Source organism: Hippichthys cyanospilos, chromosome 15 (assembly GCF_059441005.1).
Source record: "Hippichthys cyanospilos isolate Australia breed blue-spotted pipefish chromosome 15, RoL_Hcya_1.0, whole genome shotgun sequence".
NCBI classification, from domain to species: domain Eukaryota; kingdom Metazoa; phylum Chordata; class Actinopteri; order Syngnathiformes; family Syngnathidae; genus Hippichthys; species Hippichthys cyanospilos.
The window spans coordinates 8,028,228-8,044,325 of record NC_142383.1 but is presented as its reverse complement, the minus strand read 5'-3'; the positions used below and the strand labels follow the sequence as shown (position 1 = coordinate 8,044,325).

The following is a 16,098-nucleotide window of genomic DNA, read 5'->3' as shown; positions in this document are numbered from 1 at the left end:
AAATCTCAGATGATGTCCTTAACTGCTATTGTAAGTTACTCTCCCGTGGTCATTTAACACTTCCCGAAAATATGTAAGCAGTATCTGTTAACATACGCAATGGTAGTTTTTGTATGTGGTGAACGGATAAACTTATGAGCCTTACATTTAAAAACCTGATACAAATTTGATGCATTTCTAATACCAATGCGCCGCAAAAGTGGCGGCCAGTGAACCATAAGAGTATTTGAGTTAATATAGGTTGAAGCACAGTTATACACATGTTGCACCACAAGTGAAAGGAAAACTTTGAAGAGTCCCACATCCACCGGTGTGACATCTGACATTTTCTTCTAATAACCCGCATGCATGCAGCGGAGCATTAGCCCTCAAGTCAAGCAGAGGTGATAAACAAAGCTGGGTTGAAAAGGCCAAGCTCGCCTGAAGAAGACGTGTGACAATCGACGTCTTGGCTAATGAGCAGTGTGGTCACGGCATAATTGTCGCCCCTATTGACAGAAGGGGGAGCCTTGAAATCATATCATTAAGCAGCGCTGCCATGAATCCACGGGTGACATTTACAGTGTTTTGAGGCAAAATGTCAAAAGGTCTCAAAAAAAGGGCGAATGAAAGGACAAGATCACGAAAAGATGAATGCAAATGAAATATAATATTATTCAAAACCCCAATATCCATTTTATCCATATTTCACCGGTTAAAGACAGTGCCACCCCCTTTCATCCTTACCCTTCCTTGTCACCTTTTAAAGTCGTACTATTGTTCCATCCTCAAAGAAAGTAACTCCTGAGCTGTTCCCCGGAGGCCTCCTTTGGCCCTTATGATCTCTGCGCTTCCCCATGCAACTGTCTCTCCTCACCCACGACACCACGGGCCACTGCCTCAGTACAAGGCCACCACTGCCCCCCTTGGTCTCTCTAGGCCATCAGCGCACTCCTCTCTCAGCTCCAGCGAGTCCGACAACTCATAAAAGACAGCAAAGTGTCCTGAGGTGGTGAACTGAGACAAACATGTCCACGCTGTCTTTAGATGACATTTAAGGGTCCAAATGTTATGTTTCCTTCACACCAAGTCAGCCTCCTCTGACTCCCACTGCACCATCGGTATTCCATTGTGTTCTTAAACTAAATCAAGCAAAGAAGTTGAGGTCCTAGTGCCAACCCAGAAGGTAGAGATCATGCCTTTAGGAGAAATGGCCATTATAAGCCATTCATTAACCAACCATTAATAATTTGGGTACTGTATTTGTAAATGCATAATAAGTTCTGAATCATTTTTACTTGATCTCTGTAAGAAAACAGATTACCTGCAATAGGTTGAGAAGCAGGGACCTGAACTTGGTCCCATCCACCATAAAGAGTGCCATCTTGTCGCAAAGCTTGGCGGCGGTGGCAGCAAAACTTCGGTCTGACACGGCCTTGTCATAGATAGTGCTCACAACTTGGGTCAGGGACTCCTCGGAGCGCGCTGAGCTCTGCGCCTCCTCCATGAAAGAGACCAGCTGCTCTTCCACGCCACTGCTGTTGCTCCTCATGCTGTTGAGCAACCTCAGCAGGCGGTCCATGCTAGGTGCACCCATCGTCTCCAACGCTTCCTCCTGAGGATACATAAGAGTTTAGTTACACATAGTAGCTGCACCCAGGTTTGGTTGGTTAAAACCATTCAGTCACATTCAGTTTTTCAGTGAATGTAAAATGAAAGTTTTTGGCTTATGGGAAGAAACAAAAGTACCTGGACAACAACCATAAGCAAAGGAGAACATGCAAGCTCCACATAGGAAGCATCAAATTCAAATCCTGAAAGTTAACAGCTATCTTCTAAAAACAGTTGGGTCAAATTGAGACTGGAGATATGTATGTACCTATATTTTATAGCTGTTGGGTCAGTAATAATCGTAAATTGTAATAATAATCACAACAATAAAAAAAAAACGGAAGCAAAATGCTACTTATTGCATCATTCATTTATTCCCAAAAGTTCATCCAAAATGAATAAACAACAAAACAATCCAATTTTGTGTTGTCTTCTGGGTTATTCATTCTGACCCAAGGTTTTCAGCTTACTAGGTACTTGGGCCTAAAAATTGGGATTCATGCAAAAAAAAAAGAAAAAAAATGATTATTTTATATAAAATAGACTTTGCATGATCAGGATTGTTGAGACTGAGCACGATAGCCGATCAGCAAGTTTAAAAATATCCGGTAACAGGATGTGGCAATATATCTGTTTAAATACATAACAGGTTTAATTATTACATACATGTGTTTACTTTTTTAGAGCTTCAACAAAAATGTTTTTATAATAGGTATAACATACAGCATTTTGCCACAGTTTAAGAATCTTTGCCATTTCCAAAACTGACAGAGATGCCCTGGTAAAAACATCAAGGACTTCTAGAAGGCATTCAAGAATTGTCCGGACGTAAAGTGAAAAATAAAACAAAAACAATTTGAGACCAAAATAATAGATGCAAACCATGTACTGTAATTAAATTACTATAACGTAATTACATTACAGCACCAAGCAAATACTGTAAATATGAAAACAGCTGAAGAGGCGTCACTGAAGATTAATGATGATGAATTGTGGCTTTGCTGTCATTTCTGAGCAGGCAAGCCTCAAGAGAACACAGCTGAGTCATACAACATGAGTCAAATCAAAAAACTGGATAAATGACTAAAGCATAGAAATGTGTGTGGTAAAGATGAAAAAATCCTGCAAACACGCACATGCATGTACACAATCTTGATTGTCTTAATAGTGAAGGACAGGAAGTAAGCAGCTTTCTCATACCTTCTCCTTTAGTCTCCTCTGCAGCCTCTCCTTGGACGATGGCAGCAAGCTGATTTGGGGCTCCCTGGACGGGCCCTGACCTGATGAGCTGGGGCTTTCTTTGCAGGCTGTCACGTCTGACACGGCGTTCGCATCCAGTGCTGACTCAGCCTTGGGAAAGTCAGCGGGACTCTTGCAGTCCCGAGGCTCCTCCATCTGTCGTGTGTGCTTGTCGCTTGTCACTTTTACATTCTCCGTCTCTTTGGTTGCTCTAAGAGGTGGTCCTTTGTCACAACCAGAAGGGCTGTGTTCTCCCGGGCCTTTCTGATTTGGGTGCCAGCGGCGGGTCTGGCTGTATCCGTGCGGGGGTCCGCCCTGACGTTGTCCATGTCCGCCTTGATACTGGCGAGGTGACCGGATGTTGTTTCGGTTGTCTCCCGCTTCTGTTGGGCTAGGTGACTGCTGATCCCACTGGTGTTGCGGTGATGGAGACTGGTTCTTACTGCCTGCTTGAGCCCGTTGTTGTCTCCTGGAATGGAAAGCGATGTTATGGTTAGCTTGGTTGTGATGTCGCATCACAACTGCAAACGTCGTCATTTAAGTACGACCCCTTACATGAGGATGCATTGTAAGGTTGTCTGATCCCGCAGAGTCTTACTGCTGTACTACCTCTTTGTGCTTGACAAGCTACTGCCATATGGTCTGAGAGATTAACCACACCAGCTCTGAAAAGGTAACCTATTATCTACTTCTGTCCAAGCAAACACAAACAGCCATTGCTTTTGCTCTGCCAGCTCCATTTTGTTTAAAGGTACAGCTACATGGAGTCTGACAATGCAACGATAAGTTAACTGACTTTGTTGTCTTAAACAAGCAACGTGCACATTATTCTGTGTATTTTGCTTAGAAGAGGTCAAAAACTAAGCTGTTGACTGCCATAGATTAGTGATTCACTTTGGTATTAGACCACACACTAATTGGCGGTCAGATAATAGTTTTTGTTTTTTTTAAAGGTTAAGTAAAAGTTGTTTTGATTTACCGTATTTCCGGTACTGTAAGTCAACTTCACGTATAAGTGGAACCCCCTCCCAACCCGTTTTTTATTTTTTTTAACTTCAATTTAAGTGAATTTTACAAAAAACGAGTATAAGTCTACCTCTGACTTCAGTGGTTACATACAGTAGATCATGGCTGTCCAATTAAAGCACATGCCGTGTGTGTGTGTGTGTGTGTGTGTGTGTGCGTGTGTGTGTGTGCGTTAACTCCCGGACATCATCTCCTATCTTGTCAATTATTCAAACATTCTCATAAGTCTTCCAAGGGTAGTCATCTTTGGACCTGTCCCAATTTGTTTGAAATGGAGGTCTTCGTTGAAGATTTGCTAATCATCTTACTTGGAAAGTTCTTAAAGGCGAACGTTTGCCATCCTGAACAAACCCTGACTACATCAATAGAGTTGCTATCTTTGCTGACACTCGCCAATGTTCATCCCTCAGTGGGATAGAGGCTTAAATCCTAAAGCAAGTAGCAGTAGGTTCATTTTATCATCTTTGAGAACGATTGGTTACAATTTGACTTACAGCCACGCAAAAACAACACAAAACAGTAACTATAGTTGCTTTAGTACATGTTATATTCTGACTTGTGTGTGAAGTATGGTTAGGCTGCGACCAAAAAAATTAAGCTACATTTAAAAAAAAAAGAGGACCCCATATACTCAATGTTTTTAGCTGAAAAACGCCTGGAATAAGTAAAGTCTAAAAGGTAAGGAGGTTACATTTGAAGAAGAGAGAAACTTCCTTAAAAGACATCAAACAGCCTTGTGTTTTAGAATTTTGCTTACTTTAAAGTATTTCTTCACTTCATAAAAGCGCCAGCCTAAGTAAATGCAAATGCATTATATTTATAGGCCGCTTTGTATGCGTTCATTGGGTGTACGTCCTTTCTGGCACCTCGGATCCACTCTCCCGGGGAGGTTGGGAGACAGTTCATCTGGTGGTGAGCAAACAACTGCCTCAAATATTCAACGGCTTTCCGAGAAGGATGTTCGTTAAGCTGAGCAGGGAGCGGCCGCGCTTTTCTTCACCTCCTTCAACGAAATGACGGCTACAAAGCTGCTTTTCGATATTTCCACCGGGGTTTTACGTGACTAATCCCAATCAGTTGTAATGCCGACCGACAGAAATGGCGAAATCGTGTTTAATGGGACTAAAGAGGTCGAGGTATTAGAATCAATCGGGAAGCCACGTGCCGCTCATAGGAGACGTTGCAAAAGTTGAGTAGGACAATATCTCGCTCACGCTAATGATTAATTTGATCTTTACGACAGCTGTTAGTAGAGACGCACGTCTCGTAAACCTTTCCCCAAAGCGCCGGAGGCGAGGGGTGAAAATGAGATGGTAATAAAACGTTAATCATATTTAATGATGGCCGAGCTCGGTGGCGGTATTGCTCGCGCCGACTGTCCATCAGTCATATCACTGCCGGGGTATTTGCGATGAAATCGTAACAACTGAGGCCACTGATGAGCTTTCAAAGTTGCCTACATGCAAGCTCGGTTGTCTCAGAAGCCATCGGCTAATTAAATCGAGCAGTATTTTCAGCATAATGTGTTTTGTACCATCAATGTAGACATCATAATTAACTTGTTTGATGTTGTCTAAGCTGATGGGTTTTTCCAAGCAGAGGCTGATCAAGATAAAAAGCCTTTTTCCAAGCCCCACAACAACAAATCCTAAATTGGATCAGTACCAAATTGGAAACTCAAATGCATGAATGTTGTTATTATCAGCTAAAGATCCGCCCCCATACGAGTGAACTGAATTCAAGCAAAACTTTAAGTAACCTTTGTTTGGTCCATGTACAACAGTTCTTTCCCCTAAATCCACTATCACAAAAGTGCACAAATTAGTCGTTTTTGGTGGCGATCCAATGTTTGATCAACATCCCAGTGTGAGGTCTGCGTGAGATTACATAAGAAATAATTTGTTGTCATTGTCCAACAAAAAGCAAGCAACTCCTTATTGGAAGGAAATATTTTATCTTCAAAAGCAACATAATATGAAGAATTTAAAAGATGACGATACAAACTTTTTACAGGACAGTGGAATTATGTCGTGTCCCGTTCCAAGACTAACCTGGCATAGACGTGCCGCATCCCCCCAGGGCCGGTGGGCAGAAGTATGGTTAACCGGTCGCTGCGATCTACCGCTCTAAAAGCAGGAGAGGGGTGCGCGGCAGTGTGGGTGAACGGAAGGATGAAGAGATGCGTAGATGAGTGCATTAAGTGGAAGAATAATTTAAAAGAAGGATTTTTTTGTAGGAGAGGCAAGCAAGGAGGCAAAAAGAGACAAATAAAACTACAGGTTGATAACAATGTCATGAACAACATGCAAAGAACTAGAGCCGAGGTAGGCAATCCCGTTCCGAGAGAGCCGCACACCTGCATGTCTTTGTCTCCTACATCTTACCTGATTCAAATAATCAGCTCATCAGCAAGCTCTGCAGAACCCTGATAACAATCCTGATCATTTGACGTTATTGAAGGGAGACATCGAATACATGCAGGATAGTGGCTCTCTCGGACTGGAGTTGCCTAACCATGAACTAGAGGAAATGAAGGTAGCCACGGCGACTGTAGCGCTGAATGAATCATGGATTAAAGCTGATTAAAAATGGTGATTGATCAGGTTTGCTGCTATTGGTTACCATTGGCTGACCCAGACAAAATGATTGTCCCGGGTGGCGTGGGGCGGTTTTAAGGCAGGTAGTCAATAACATGGTCAAAACTTCAAACTGAACACTACACGCTGTGCTTCAAATGAGCGTGAGAATTGCCTTATTGAGCCTTAGCGGTACGGCCTCAATGTTACAATATTAGGATGATGAATATGGCATTTGTCTACAATGAAAATACAAATGAACTAGAAGACCACGATATGCTTGTTTATGAATCAGAATTGTCTATGAAAGGTGTCAACCTATTTAACGCTGCCTGTCAAAGCAGACGTTTTTCACTGTCATTCTGTGTCACTATTATGCATGAGGGGCACAGACACAAAATGGAAAGGACAAAGTCAACATACATTTTGACATCTATCAGTCAGTGTGTTTTGCCCATTTCACACAGCTTGCGAAAGACATCTTCCTGCTTTTCTTGCGTCTCACTTTTCAACTAAAGGGCACTTATACAAACTGGAGGGACGAAGTTGACTTAAATTCTCACCTTAAAAGCCAGTAAACCAATATTCAGTTTTGAATGAACAGAAACGGCACAAAATTGGGGGATGGAGTTAATTTTTCCACCTTTGGAGGAAGTATCACAGCTATTAAGGTTGCCAGACAACGGCTAAATGTAAAGACCCTTTCTCACTGCCTGTAAAACATGATCATTTTTCAGATTTTTTTTCCCCCCTTGTACCATTGTTCTGTATAATTGACAAATTGCCGATAACTTGCCGATTTTTCCCACTTCTGGCCTTATCTGAGGAATACAACACTGTGTAAAAGCTCCAACATTTTTGTTCGGTATGAAAGGCAGATACTTGTAACCAGAACACTGAGAACAGAACAATGCAATACGTTTACACAGCCTGAGGATATTCAGTATTTACAGGGGCATTCTAGCAACATTTCTATGTCAAAGAGGCTTACGGTATGTTACAGGATCTTGAAGGCAGACACTGACTGTTATTGGCAGTTAAAAGCCAAAACAGCACATGAATGGAGCACAGAAAACTTCACTTCTCAATGCATCTTCTCCATGCAAGAACAAAAGAATTGTCCAAAGACGAGTGCAGTTGGACAAAAGCAACACAATAAAAAACATGTTTAAGAGTTGCATATTGAGTCGTACTTTGCCCCTTCTGTCTGAGCAGTACATTCCGGTAAATCACAACTAATTTCAGCCCTGCTTGACGTGCCATCTAAAGTAGAAACACATGTAGTGCCTCCCCTTCCCTTCTCTTACTACAGTGTAGTGCCTTATGGAACACACATGTACTGTATATCATAAGGTACGCTTGCCGTTGAGTATTTAACAGGTTGCTCCTGTGTGCGTTTTTAATTATATGCAGTACGTTTCAACAAAATACCCATTCACAAATTCCTTTACAATGCACGTGTAGAGGAGGGTGTACTCAACATTTGCATTATCTCCAAATGACCTGCGGTGATTCTTTTAGAAGTAACAAAAAACCCCCCACCACAATAAATAAAATAAACCACTTAGGGTTGTTGTTGATGATTGTCAAACTGATTTGTTTGGATTTGAAATACATTTTTCCCAAAGAGGAAATCATGGACATGGAAAGCATCCGCGCCCAGATCAAATGGCAATCATCATAAAACCTTCAACTATAAGGCCATGTTTGATGTAAAATTTGACATTGCTTGCTTCCCATACAAACATAAAAAATGAACCGCAACAAAAAAAGAATAACGTTCTCAAACTTTTTAACACTTCGGGGGCATTTTAAAATTCTAGTTTATATGCAAACATAAAAAGAAACTGTTAAACTAAAATTAGAGATTAGCTAGTATTGGTTTTGGTTTGATACCTCGCCTTTTATCAAGGAATCAGCACCCACGATGGCAGCCAATACTAAGACAGTCTTTGGAGCAGTTTTACGATCGTGTACTAGAAATGCCATTAATTTCATGAAATTTTAAGGAAAATGCTATATTGGCATATGTAGGTCTAAAACAATTACACGTGGCATTAGTTTGGTAGCTGTATTCAAGATTTGAGTATGCATAATAGCGTTAAGTCTGGATTAAAAAAAAAAAAAAAAGCAATATCAAACAACCCTAACTAAAACATCAAAATTATGGTCTTGCTATGCTACTGTACATTTGAAAATTCCAATTGATTGCAAACATTCAGAGATACGAGCAGAGTTAGCTGAAAGTCAGCTTTTGTACTTAGCACATTTTCTGTGATACCAACATTGGCGCTGGCATCATAATCAAACCTTCCGCCCAGTATGTCTTTTTTCCGCTGATAGTGCAGTGCAGGGGTACTCAATAAAGCTCAGCTCTTTTGCAGTGATATCGCGAAACAAAGACTAAATTGATGCAGGCAGGATAGACACATTTAACTGTCAGAAACTAATAGGGATTGGCCAGAAGTGCTATGAAATACTGTACAGTACGCTTGGAAGATGTGCCAATTCTCCAATTCTCTTCATTTTGGTTAGGCAAGAAATGTCCTGAGAGGCACGCGGTAATGTTCTGAGAGGCCAGTCATTGCTTCAAAATAAACTGGACCATAGCAAGAAGCGTATAATGCAAACGGTCTTGGCACACAAGTACCTCCCGGAAGCATGACAGTGATAACGGTAAATTTGAGCTTTTCCCTCCCAGAGTAGCATTTGATGTAATAAACACCATGTTATGTTTTTTCTGATTGACGTTCATTTTTTTCCACCAGATTTTTATGACTAACAACTTCAGCTAACGAACGGGCGCCCTAAACGTAACTCGTTCTTATGTAAAGCATCGTCTGTATACTTGTTTAACCATTTTCAGAAGTAAAAAGACAAGATTTTGTCTCTAGTTATTGTTTTAACTAAATCATTGATGTACAATTTATACCTTGCTGATCACCACTCACGACTCAATTGCAAAAGTCACATGACCAGGTAAGTGTTGTTACCTGAACCTTGCGCACGTGATGTCACTCAGTGGTCCATAAGTGGAAAAAACATATTTTTTAAGGTATTAAAATTCAAATATGAAATATAATTTCCTCATAAAATGAAATATTGACAAAATATTCACTTTTTCCTGCTGAAAATGGCAAAATAAGTAAAGTATCCCCTTAAGTTTGGTTTTGATTGACACAAATAAGTAAAGTAAGTGAGAATTCTGGAGTTTGTCTATAACCATTCTACATATGCATAAAAAGTAAAACGTAACGACAATAAATTGTGTATTTTGCCTAAATTTTGACAAAAGATCAGGCTACTATTCATTATTCTATGGAAAATAATTTTGGAGTTACAATTTTTACAATGTCTAACTAGTGAACAGGGCTAACAGACAGCAAATGTCTTACTGTAATTTGAATTACTTTTGAAGGTTCGTCCATGCTGCATGTTCCAACTACATTTTTTTTCTCTTGGTCTGCCCTCACAACTACCAAATCTGCAATTACACACACATATACACACACACACACACACACACACACACACACACACACACACAAAAACTAATAAGGGCTTATCAAGACATTTGCTCATATCAATTGAAACTTGTTGCATTTTCAATGCATATTTCTACCCAAAAGCTCATAGGTTGACATCCAAAATGACGGCATTTCAATGTAGGTGTTCCACTGTACTTTCTGAAATGTGTTTTTCCCTTGCTATGACTCAAAAATACAAAAAAAGGCAGAGTGGTCTGACTTATTCGGTCAACCAAATTGCGGTCGATCCCTCGACAGAAGGAGCTCTGACATAAGTGTCTTGACAGTCGGGACTACGATAATGAGTCAATGGCGTTGCCTTGGTGTCAACGGTGCATAAAACGAACATAAACATGGATAAAAGTGTGCTTGGAAACATGAAGTGTTTGTTTTTTTCCTCTTTTTTTTTTTTTTGCAGAAAATCCATTGCCATGAACACAATAGCTCTCAACAGTGCCAATTATTTTCTCTACCTTATGTTGTCCATTTGGTACTTAGCAAAATTTAATTTGTTCTTACCAAAAATACAACACAAATATTTTCCCTATCCTGGTTGCTTAGCAACCCGAGAACATTTTCCAGTGACATCAGGGCAGGCACCAAAAGAATTAGGTTCCCACCAGCCTGTCCTCTACTCTCAAGAAGCTGCTTTCAATGAAGTCACAAATCAGATTTCATTGTGTATACAATAAGAGAACATGTGCCAGCAAAAACTTCAAGTCAAAATAAAGAATGTTTTAATATATAAAAAAAAACAACAAAAAAACTTGAATGTGTCTGTTTTATTATTTGTCTGCAGTCTGCATTCCTACATGGACATTATTTGGCAGCCGAGAGCAGTTAAGGCCAAATATTGGCTGCTTGAGATCTGACTTCATTGTATGAAAACGTTCCCAGGAGTGTGTGCGTATGTGGACTTCCATGCGTCATTACCGTCGGTCGTTCCTCTTGCGTCGGAAGAGTTTTTTGGTGTGCGCGATCTCAGCCTCATTAGGAAGGGGTGGGAAGATCTGTTAAGCACAAATCATAGAGACAGCTGATGTCAAACCAGCAACGTGCACTAGATCACTGAGCGAAAATTTTCTATACATGTAAAAGTGCATTAGAAACATACTTTGTGTATGATACACCCAAAACCTTTTTGCTCTTGGGTCTGCTTTAAATCGAATAGGAAGTAGACAAGCTTTATTTATCCCATTAGAAAAAGGTCTTGCAGCTCGGTTATAATACACAGTTTGTTTGCATTTCCATCAGAAAATTTGTCTAGGGTGCCAAAAACAGGTACTGCTAAATAACTAAAAAGGTTTAGTTCAGTATGCTGTTTTCAGACATACACAAAGAATAACAGCACAAGGCATAAACTCTAGATATGTTTCATATGTTTCCGGTAACAAAGTGCCTGGCAAGTAAAGTTTTTATCAAAGTACTTTTTTGTGACATGGCTGAAAGAGTCCTCTAGTTACTTTTGTACCTTGGTTGAGGCTTTTTTTTTTCCTTCTTCGGGAAAAAATTTACACATCAATCGCAGCAACAAGTTTGAATGCTTTTCATGACAATAAAACATGCCGGAAGAAGGCCACCTTCAAAATATGCCTTACTTTACCAAATAACATAAAATCAAAAATGCCTTGGTACGCTTTTATTTTTAAGGTGTCCCTGGCAACATAACAACTTGACTTGCCATCCTACTGCAACTATTGATCCCGACTCATGATACAAAGAACTCTACATTGTTGTGAAATCATGCTCAATATCCATCTAAAACAAATGACTTAATTACGCCGACATTGACACATGGCTACTGTTGCCATTGTTTTCTGGTGGCGTGTGCTCTGTTACAGTCGTATCTAGCATGAACTAGTCATCAGGTAGTAGCGCCCAAGTGCTTCATATTTTGACTTATGATAAGACTGGTTGGGTATTTTGATCTGGTCACCTGCGAGGGGGCCTACTTCTCAGGCTTCAAAGGACAGTCCTTCTCTGGCTTCCTGTAATAAACATTGCAGGCTCTGGCACCTTAATGGCTAAATCTGTTAGAACACATATTTCACATACCGATAACATGAAATATCTAGTCTATTTTAGTTAGACAATTAGAATATAACCGGAAGGTTAATTGTAGTGCTTGTTTCATTGTTTCACATGTATGTGTTTGAATGTATCCAGTGTTAGCACATGTGTTGACATTAATGGAGGTGGAACCTCCATCCAAAAGTGGGTAGTAGAGGACATGGAACAACTGGACACGCCTCGTGAATGACCGGCTTCATTTAGAAATTGGCTTAGACTTTTTAGTAAGGAATAAACGCTTAACGGGTGTTGCTGATGCGATAAACGTATGTGTGTGTGATTATTCCTAAAATCAGGAAAAAAACACGGAGGAATCTTTCACCAAGGTATGTAAACAGGATTCTTCGACTGGGCACAGACACTAAAATCAAATTAAATATGAAAGATCCAATAGGTGACAATGCGCTCATTGAAAGTAATTTATAGTTGGGACTGTGCAGTCATTAGCACCTCTTTACTCACTGATCATGTAGTCAGTGGCAAACTGCATGTTAATCACCAATCCAGGAACAAGCATAATTCTCGGGATCGGTTTATATGTTTACAATAGCGAGTAAATGTAATTTATAGTTTCACTGTGCTTTTATTGCCTGACATTGTCTATAAAGTCAGTGGGTGATCTATGTGATGCCAAATAACAATGATAAACATTCATAAATGTTAAGGACTTAACGGTTTGACATCTCCTTGCTTCACAGTCATCGTGCTGTTTGAACAGTGTTGACTGAATAGTATGGATTGGTCAAACGGCGTACTTCCAGCAAACCTTTGCATCAATGCGTGTCGTTACCATGGTCACACATCAGCCTGCTAACGGTGCTGCCGAGTGGATCCCTTCCACTTACAGTACTGTCGGCCAATACAGAAAAGCCTCAATAAACTGCTGGTCTTATCCTTGTCCTCTGGCTAACATGGCAGATTGGATATGAGTAGGTCTCTACTCTGATCATCAACAGACATCTTAGCCCTGGACTTTATGGACTCCCCCCGACCTTGTCATCTTTATAGTAGCTGCTCTTGAACGCAACAGTCAATGCCTGGATGCTATTTTCTGGAGGTCAAGCATGACTGCCGCACCTTCATTGTCATTCAGACCGCCTTGATGAGTGGAGCCAGTGTCGAGTCAGCGCATTCTGGCCACTGGAAGTGCTGCCAAGATGCAGCTCAGATACTTTATTAGCTATCTAATTAACATACACATAAAAAAAAGTCTGACTTACATAGTAAGGTTGAATGTATTATCAACAAAGACGTATTTGATTGGCAAAATGTTCATAATTTTTTTAAAATTGCTTGTTTATTTATGTATTACTAAATTGACCCATCAGAGCTGTAAAAAGATAAAGCTTGCCTTCACTTTAATGCACAGATTCAGCGTAGTGGGATACTGCCGAAACTGTGTTCACAATGTTATACACTGACATGGACTTCTACAATCAGACAATTATACTAAAGATGCAACAATTAATCAACAACTAACCAATCACACGTTATTTTGATTGACAGATTAATCATTTGGATACTGTTTTTAATTCAAAATCGACCAAATGCTTAGAGTTTTGTTTTAAAAACAGAGTTAATCATTTTCTGTTATTCGGTAAAGAAGACAGATTATTTGCTTTTACTTTGGAACACGATCAATAGCTTTTTTTTTTCTTTACTTTCTGTATTACTTTGATGGAGATTTCAAAAATATGTTTGTAAATAAAAAAAAATAAGAAAAAATTAATAGTTGAATTCTCTTTTTGTAAATTTGAAATAATGTTATTCATAGACATGGAAAAAAAAATACTATTCCAGTAATTCCCCAAATATAAGATGCACCAGTGTTTAGGACGCGCCCTTAATTTTGGGGTCAAATTCTGGTATTTTCTACGTACTTGACTTTGACTTTATGACTTTGACAACAATGTTAAAACTATTGCAAAACAGAATAAATATTCATTTGGGGGAAATAAAGTCCATTTTACACTTGGGGAATTATGGTAATTATAAAAATAATAGATGAGTTTATCATCAAAGTAATTGTTAGCTGCAGCCCTAAATGATGTGACTTCAGCTGACTAACTGATTTTCAACATGATGGGACAGGAGAAATGAGCACAGCATTTTAAATCTTCATAAACTAAACTCCCTTAGCATGCAGGTGTGACCCTTGTCCCCAATTTTGCTTTGGTGCCATTTACAAAGAACTGCAAAGTGCCAAAAAGACAGATGGAATCCCGCCTGTTATTGCTCTGATACGTTTTGATTGTCAGTTGTGCGTATGCGTGTATCCCTGTCAAAATCGCAGCCAACAAACTGTGTGTGACTATGTGCCGTATAATGTGCAGGCATGGAGTCTCATTGATAGGATGTTGACGTAGCTGTGAGAATTCCAAGAAAATCAGACTGCCCCCTACCTTACTGGGACGACACGTATCGTAAAGACACGAAGCACAAAGGAAACATACAGTAGATAACAAATGGCCTGAATTTAACCCGGCCTACCCCAGGAGTACAAAAAAAGGTCATGATCTCATTACCATTGTTGATCATTTCATTAGAATGGAAGCTGGTTTGCTCAAGCGTAATGTAGATTCAGGAAGGAAGCGGTGAATGTGAATACAAACAAGACTGACCGTTATACTGGACTTTCTCGCAATTGCACAAAAAATGAAATGCATTGTCTTTAACGCGCCTTCAAGTGGAACACCAATTCTGGCATCATTTCGGAGCACTCCATTGTTTCACTCCTTCTCTCAGCTTATTTATGTTGCCGGGGAACGCGGCCAAAAGCGATAAATATAAAAGTGCCCCAAGAGTGGCGTTACAGGACAGGTTGTTGAGAGCACTGAGGGTTGGGGGGAGAAGTCGAATAGGAATGACAACATGAGAGATTGTGAATTTAAGACTGCGAGCACATAAAAGCAAGAGGGAGGGACTCTTAAGTACTACAACATTTTTCCCACATTTCCACATGGATGAATGATACTTGTTTCAATCTAGAAATGAGCCGCACCCCATAAAATCACATCTAAATGCACGAAGGTGCATAAAAAAATAACACCAGTGTTGTGTTAAAATAAAGACTTGTGTTTATACAGTGTTGACATTTTTATGTTTAATTTGTGTTTGTGGATTAAAGTAGACAATTTATAATAGTCAGAGATTATTGGTTTCCTTGCTGCGTCCTCCTGAGGACAGTTGACAAAGGATCTATTTATCTTTTGGAATTCATTCATTGATACAAAAGCAATTGAAAGTATTTTGGGTAAGGAGGAAGTTTTAAGAAAACTGAAAAAAAAAAAAAATCTCATGAAAGGCTTATTTTGTGACCAAAAAAAAAAAAATCTAGGACCCGACTGACTAAATCGGCCGCTTATGACTGATTACTTACCTTTCATCTTTATTAACCACTTATAGAAGTTGTACACTAGTTACCATGCTATCATTACTTTGTACACATGAATCCATATCATAGCTTTGTATACCTAAAAAGTGTATATCATGAAATTTGTTGATGAGGTAATTCAGCAAATCATCATTAAAAAACAAAGCAAATCTCAATTTGTACAACCAATGGAGTTGTGCAAAAAAAATAACGTGGCTGTCACACCTTTACTCTTACTTGTCTTAATTTTACTCTTAAATACACACACATTCATAGACTTCAAAACATACACACCCTACTTTCAACATTTCTGCTTGCCCTAATCTCCACCCACGAGATGTGACTACACTGCGAACACATGGGAAGTATTACCTAGCTGCTACTAGCCAGCCGCGCCATGTTCCCCTTCACCCACCACCCCTGCCGCCGCCGTCCACATGTTTGTGCGAGATATGTTGTAGTGTCTCTTTTTTGTTGTTGTTGCAGCACGTGTGGGGATTTTTTTTTCCTGCCATGCCCTTCATTTGGGGCATGGCAGAAGACTTTTTCTTTTTCTCGTCCTCCTTTCCTCGTGTGACATGTTTCATACAGTTAACGGAGCACTGTCCTATGGCAAATACCGTTGGGTCTTCCCGTCTTGTCTTCCCGTCAGTCAACTGTGTCGAATGTTTCTTGGACAGTTAAAGCTCGTTAGGTA

General features: G+C 39.9%; 1 protein-coding gene across 2 annotated transcripts in view; it reads right to left on the bottom strand.

Moving 5' to 3' along the window:
* The window catches only part of ctif (CBP80/20-dependent translation initiation factor), a 45,334-nt gene that overhangs the window by 13,754 nt on the left and 15,482 nt on the right, over nt 1-16,098 (bottom strand). Inside the window, exons 8-11 of one of the 2 annotated variants that reach the window (XM_088435666.1) lie at nt 10,892-10,968; nt 5,907-5,981; nt 2,791-3,298; nt 1,304-1,594 (exon numbers count right to left, since the gene is read on the bottom strand). In XM_088435666.1, the coding sequence (XP_088291792.1) occupies nt 1,304-1,594; nt 2,791-3,298; nt 5,907-5,981; nt 10,892-10,968 (951 nt within the window). The remainder of the gene's footprint in view (nt 1-1,303; nt 1,595-2,790; nt 3,299-5,906; nt 5,982-10,891; nt 10,969-16,098) is intronic. The other variant, XM_088435665.1, reaches the window with a different exon arrangement.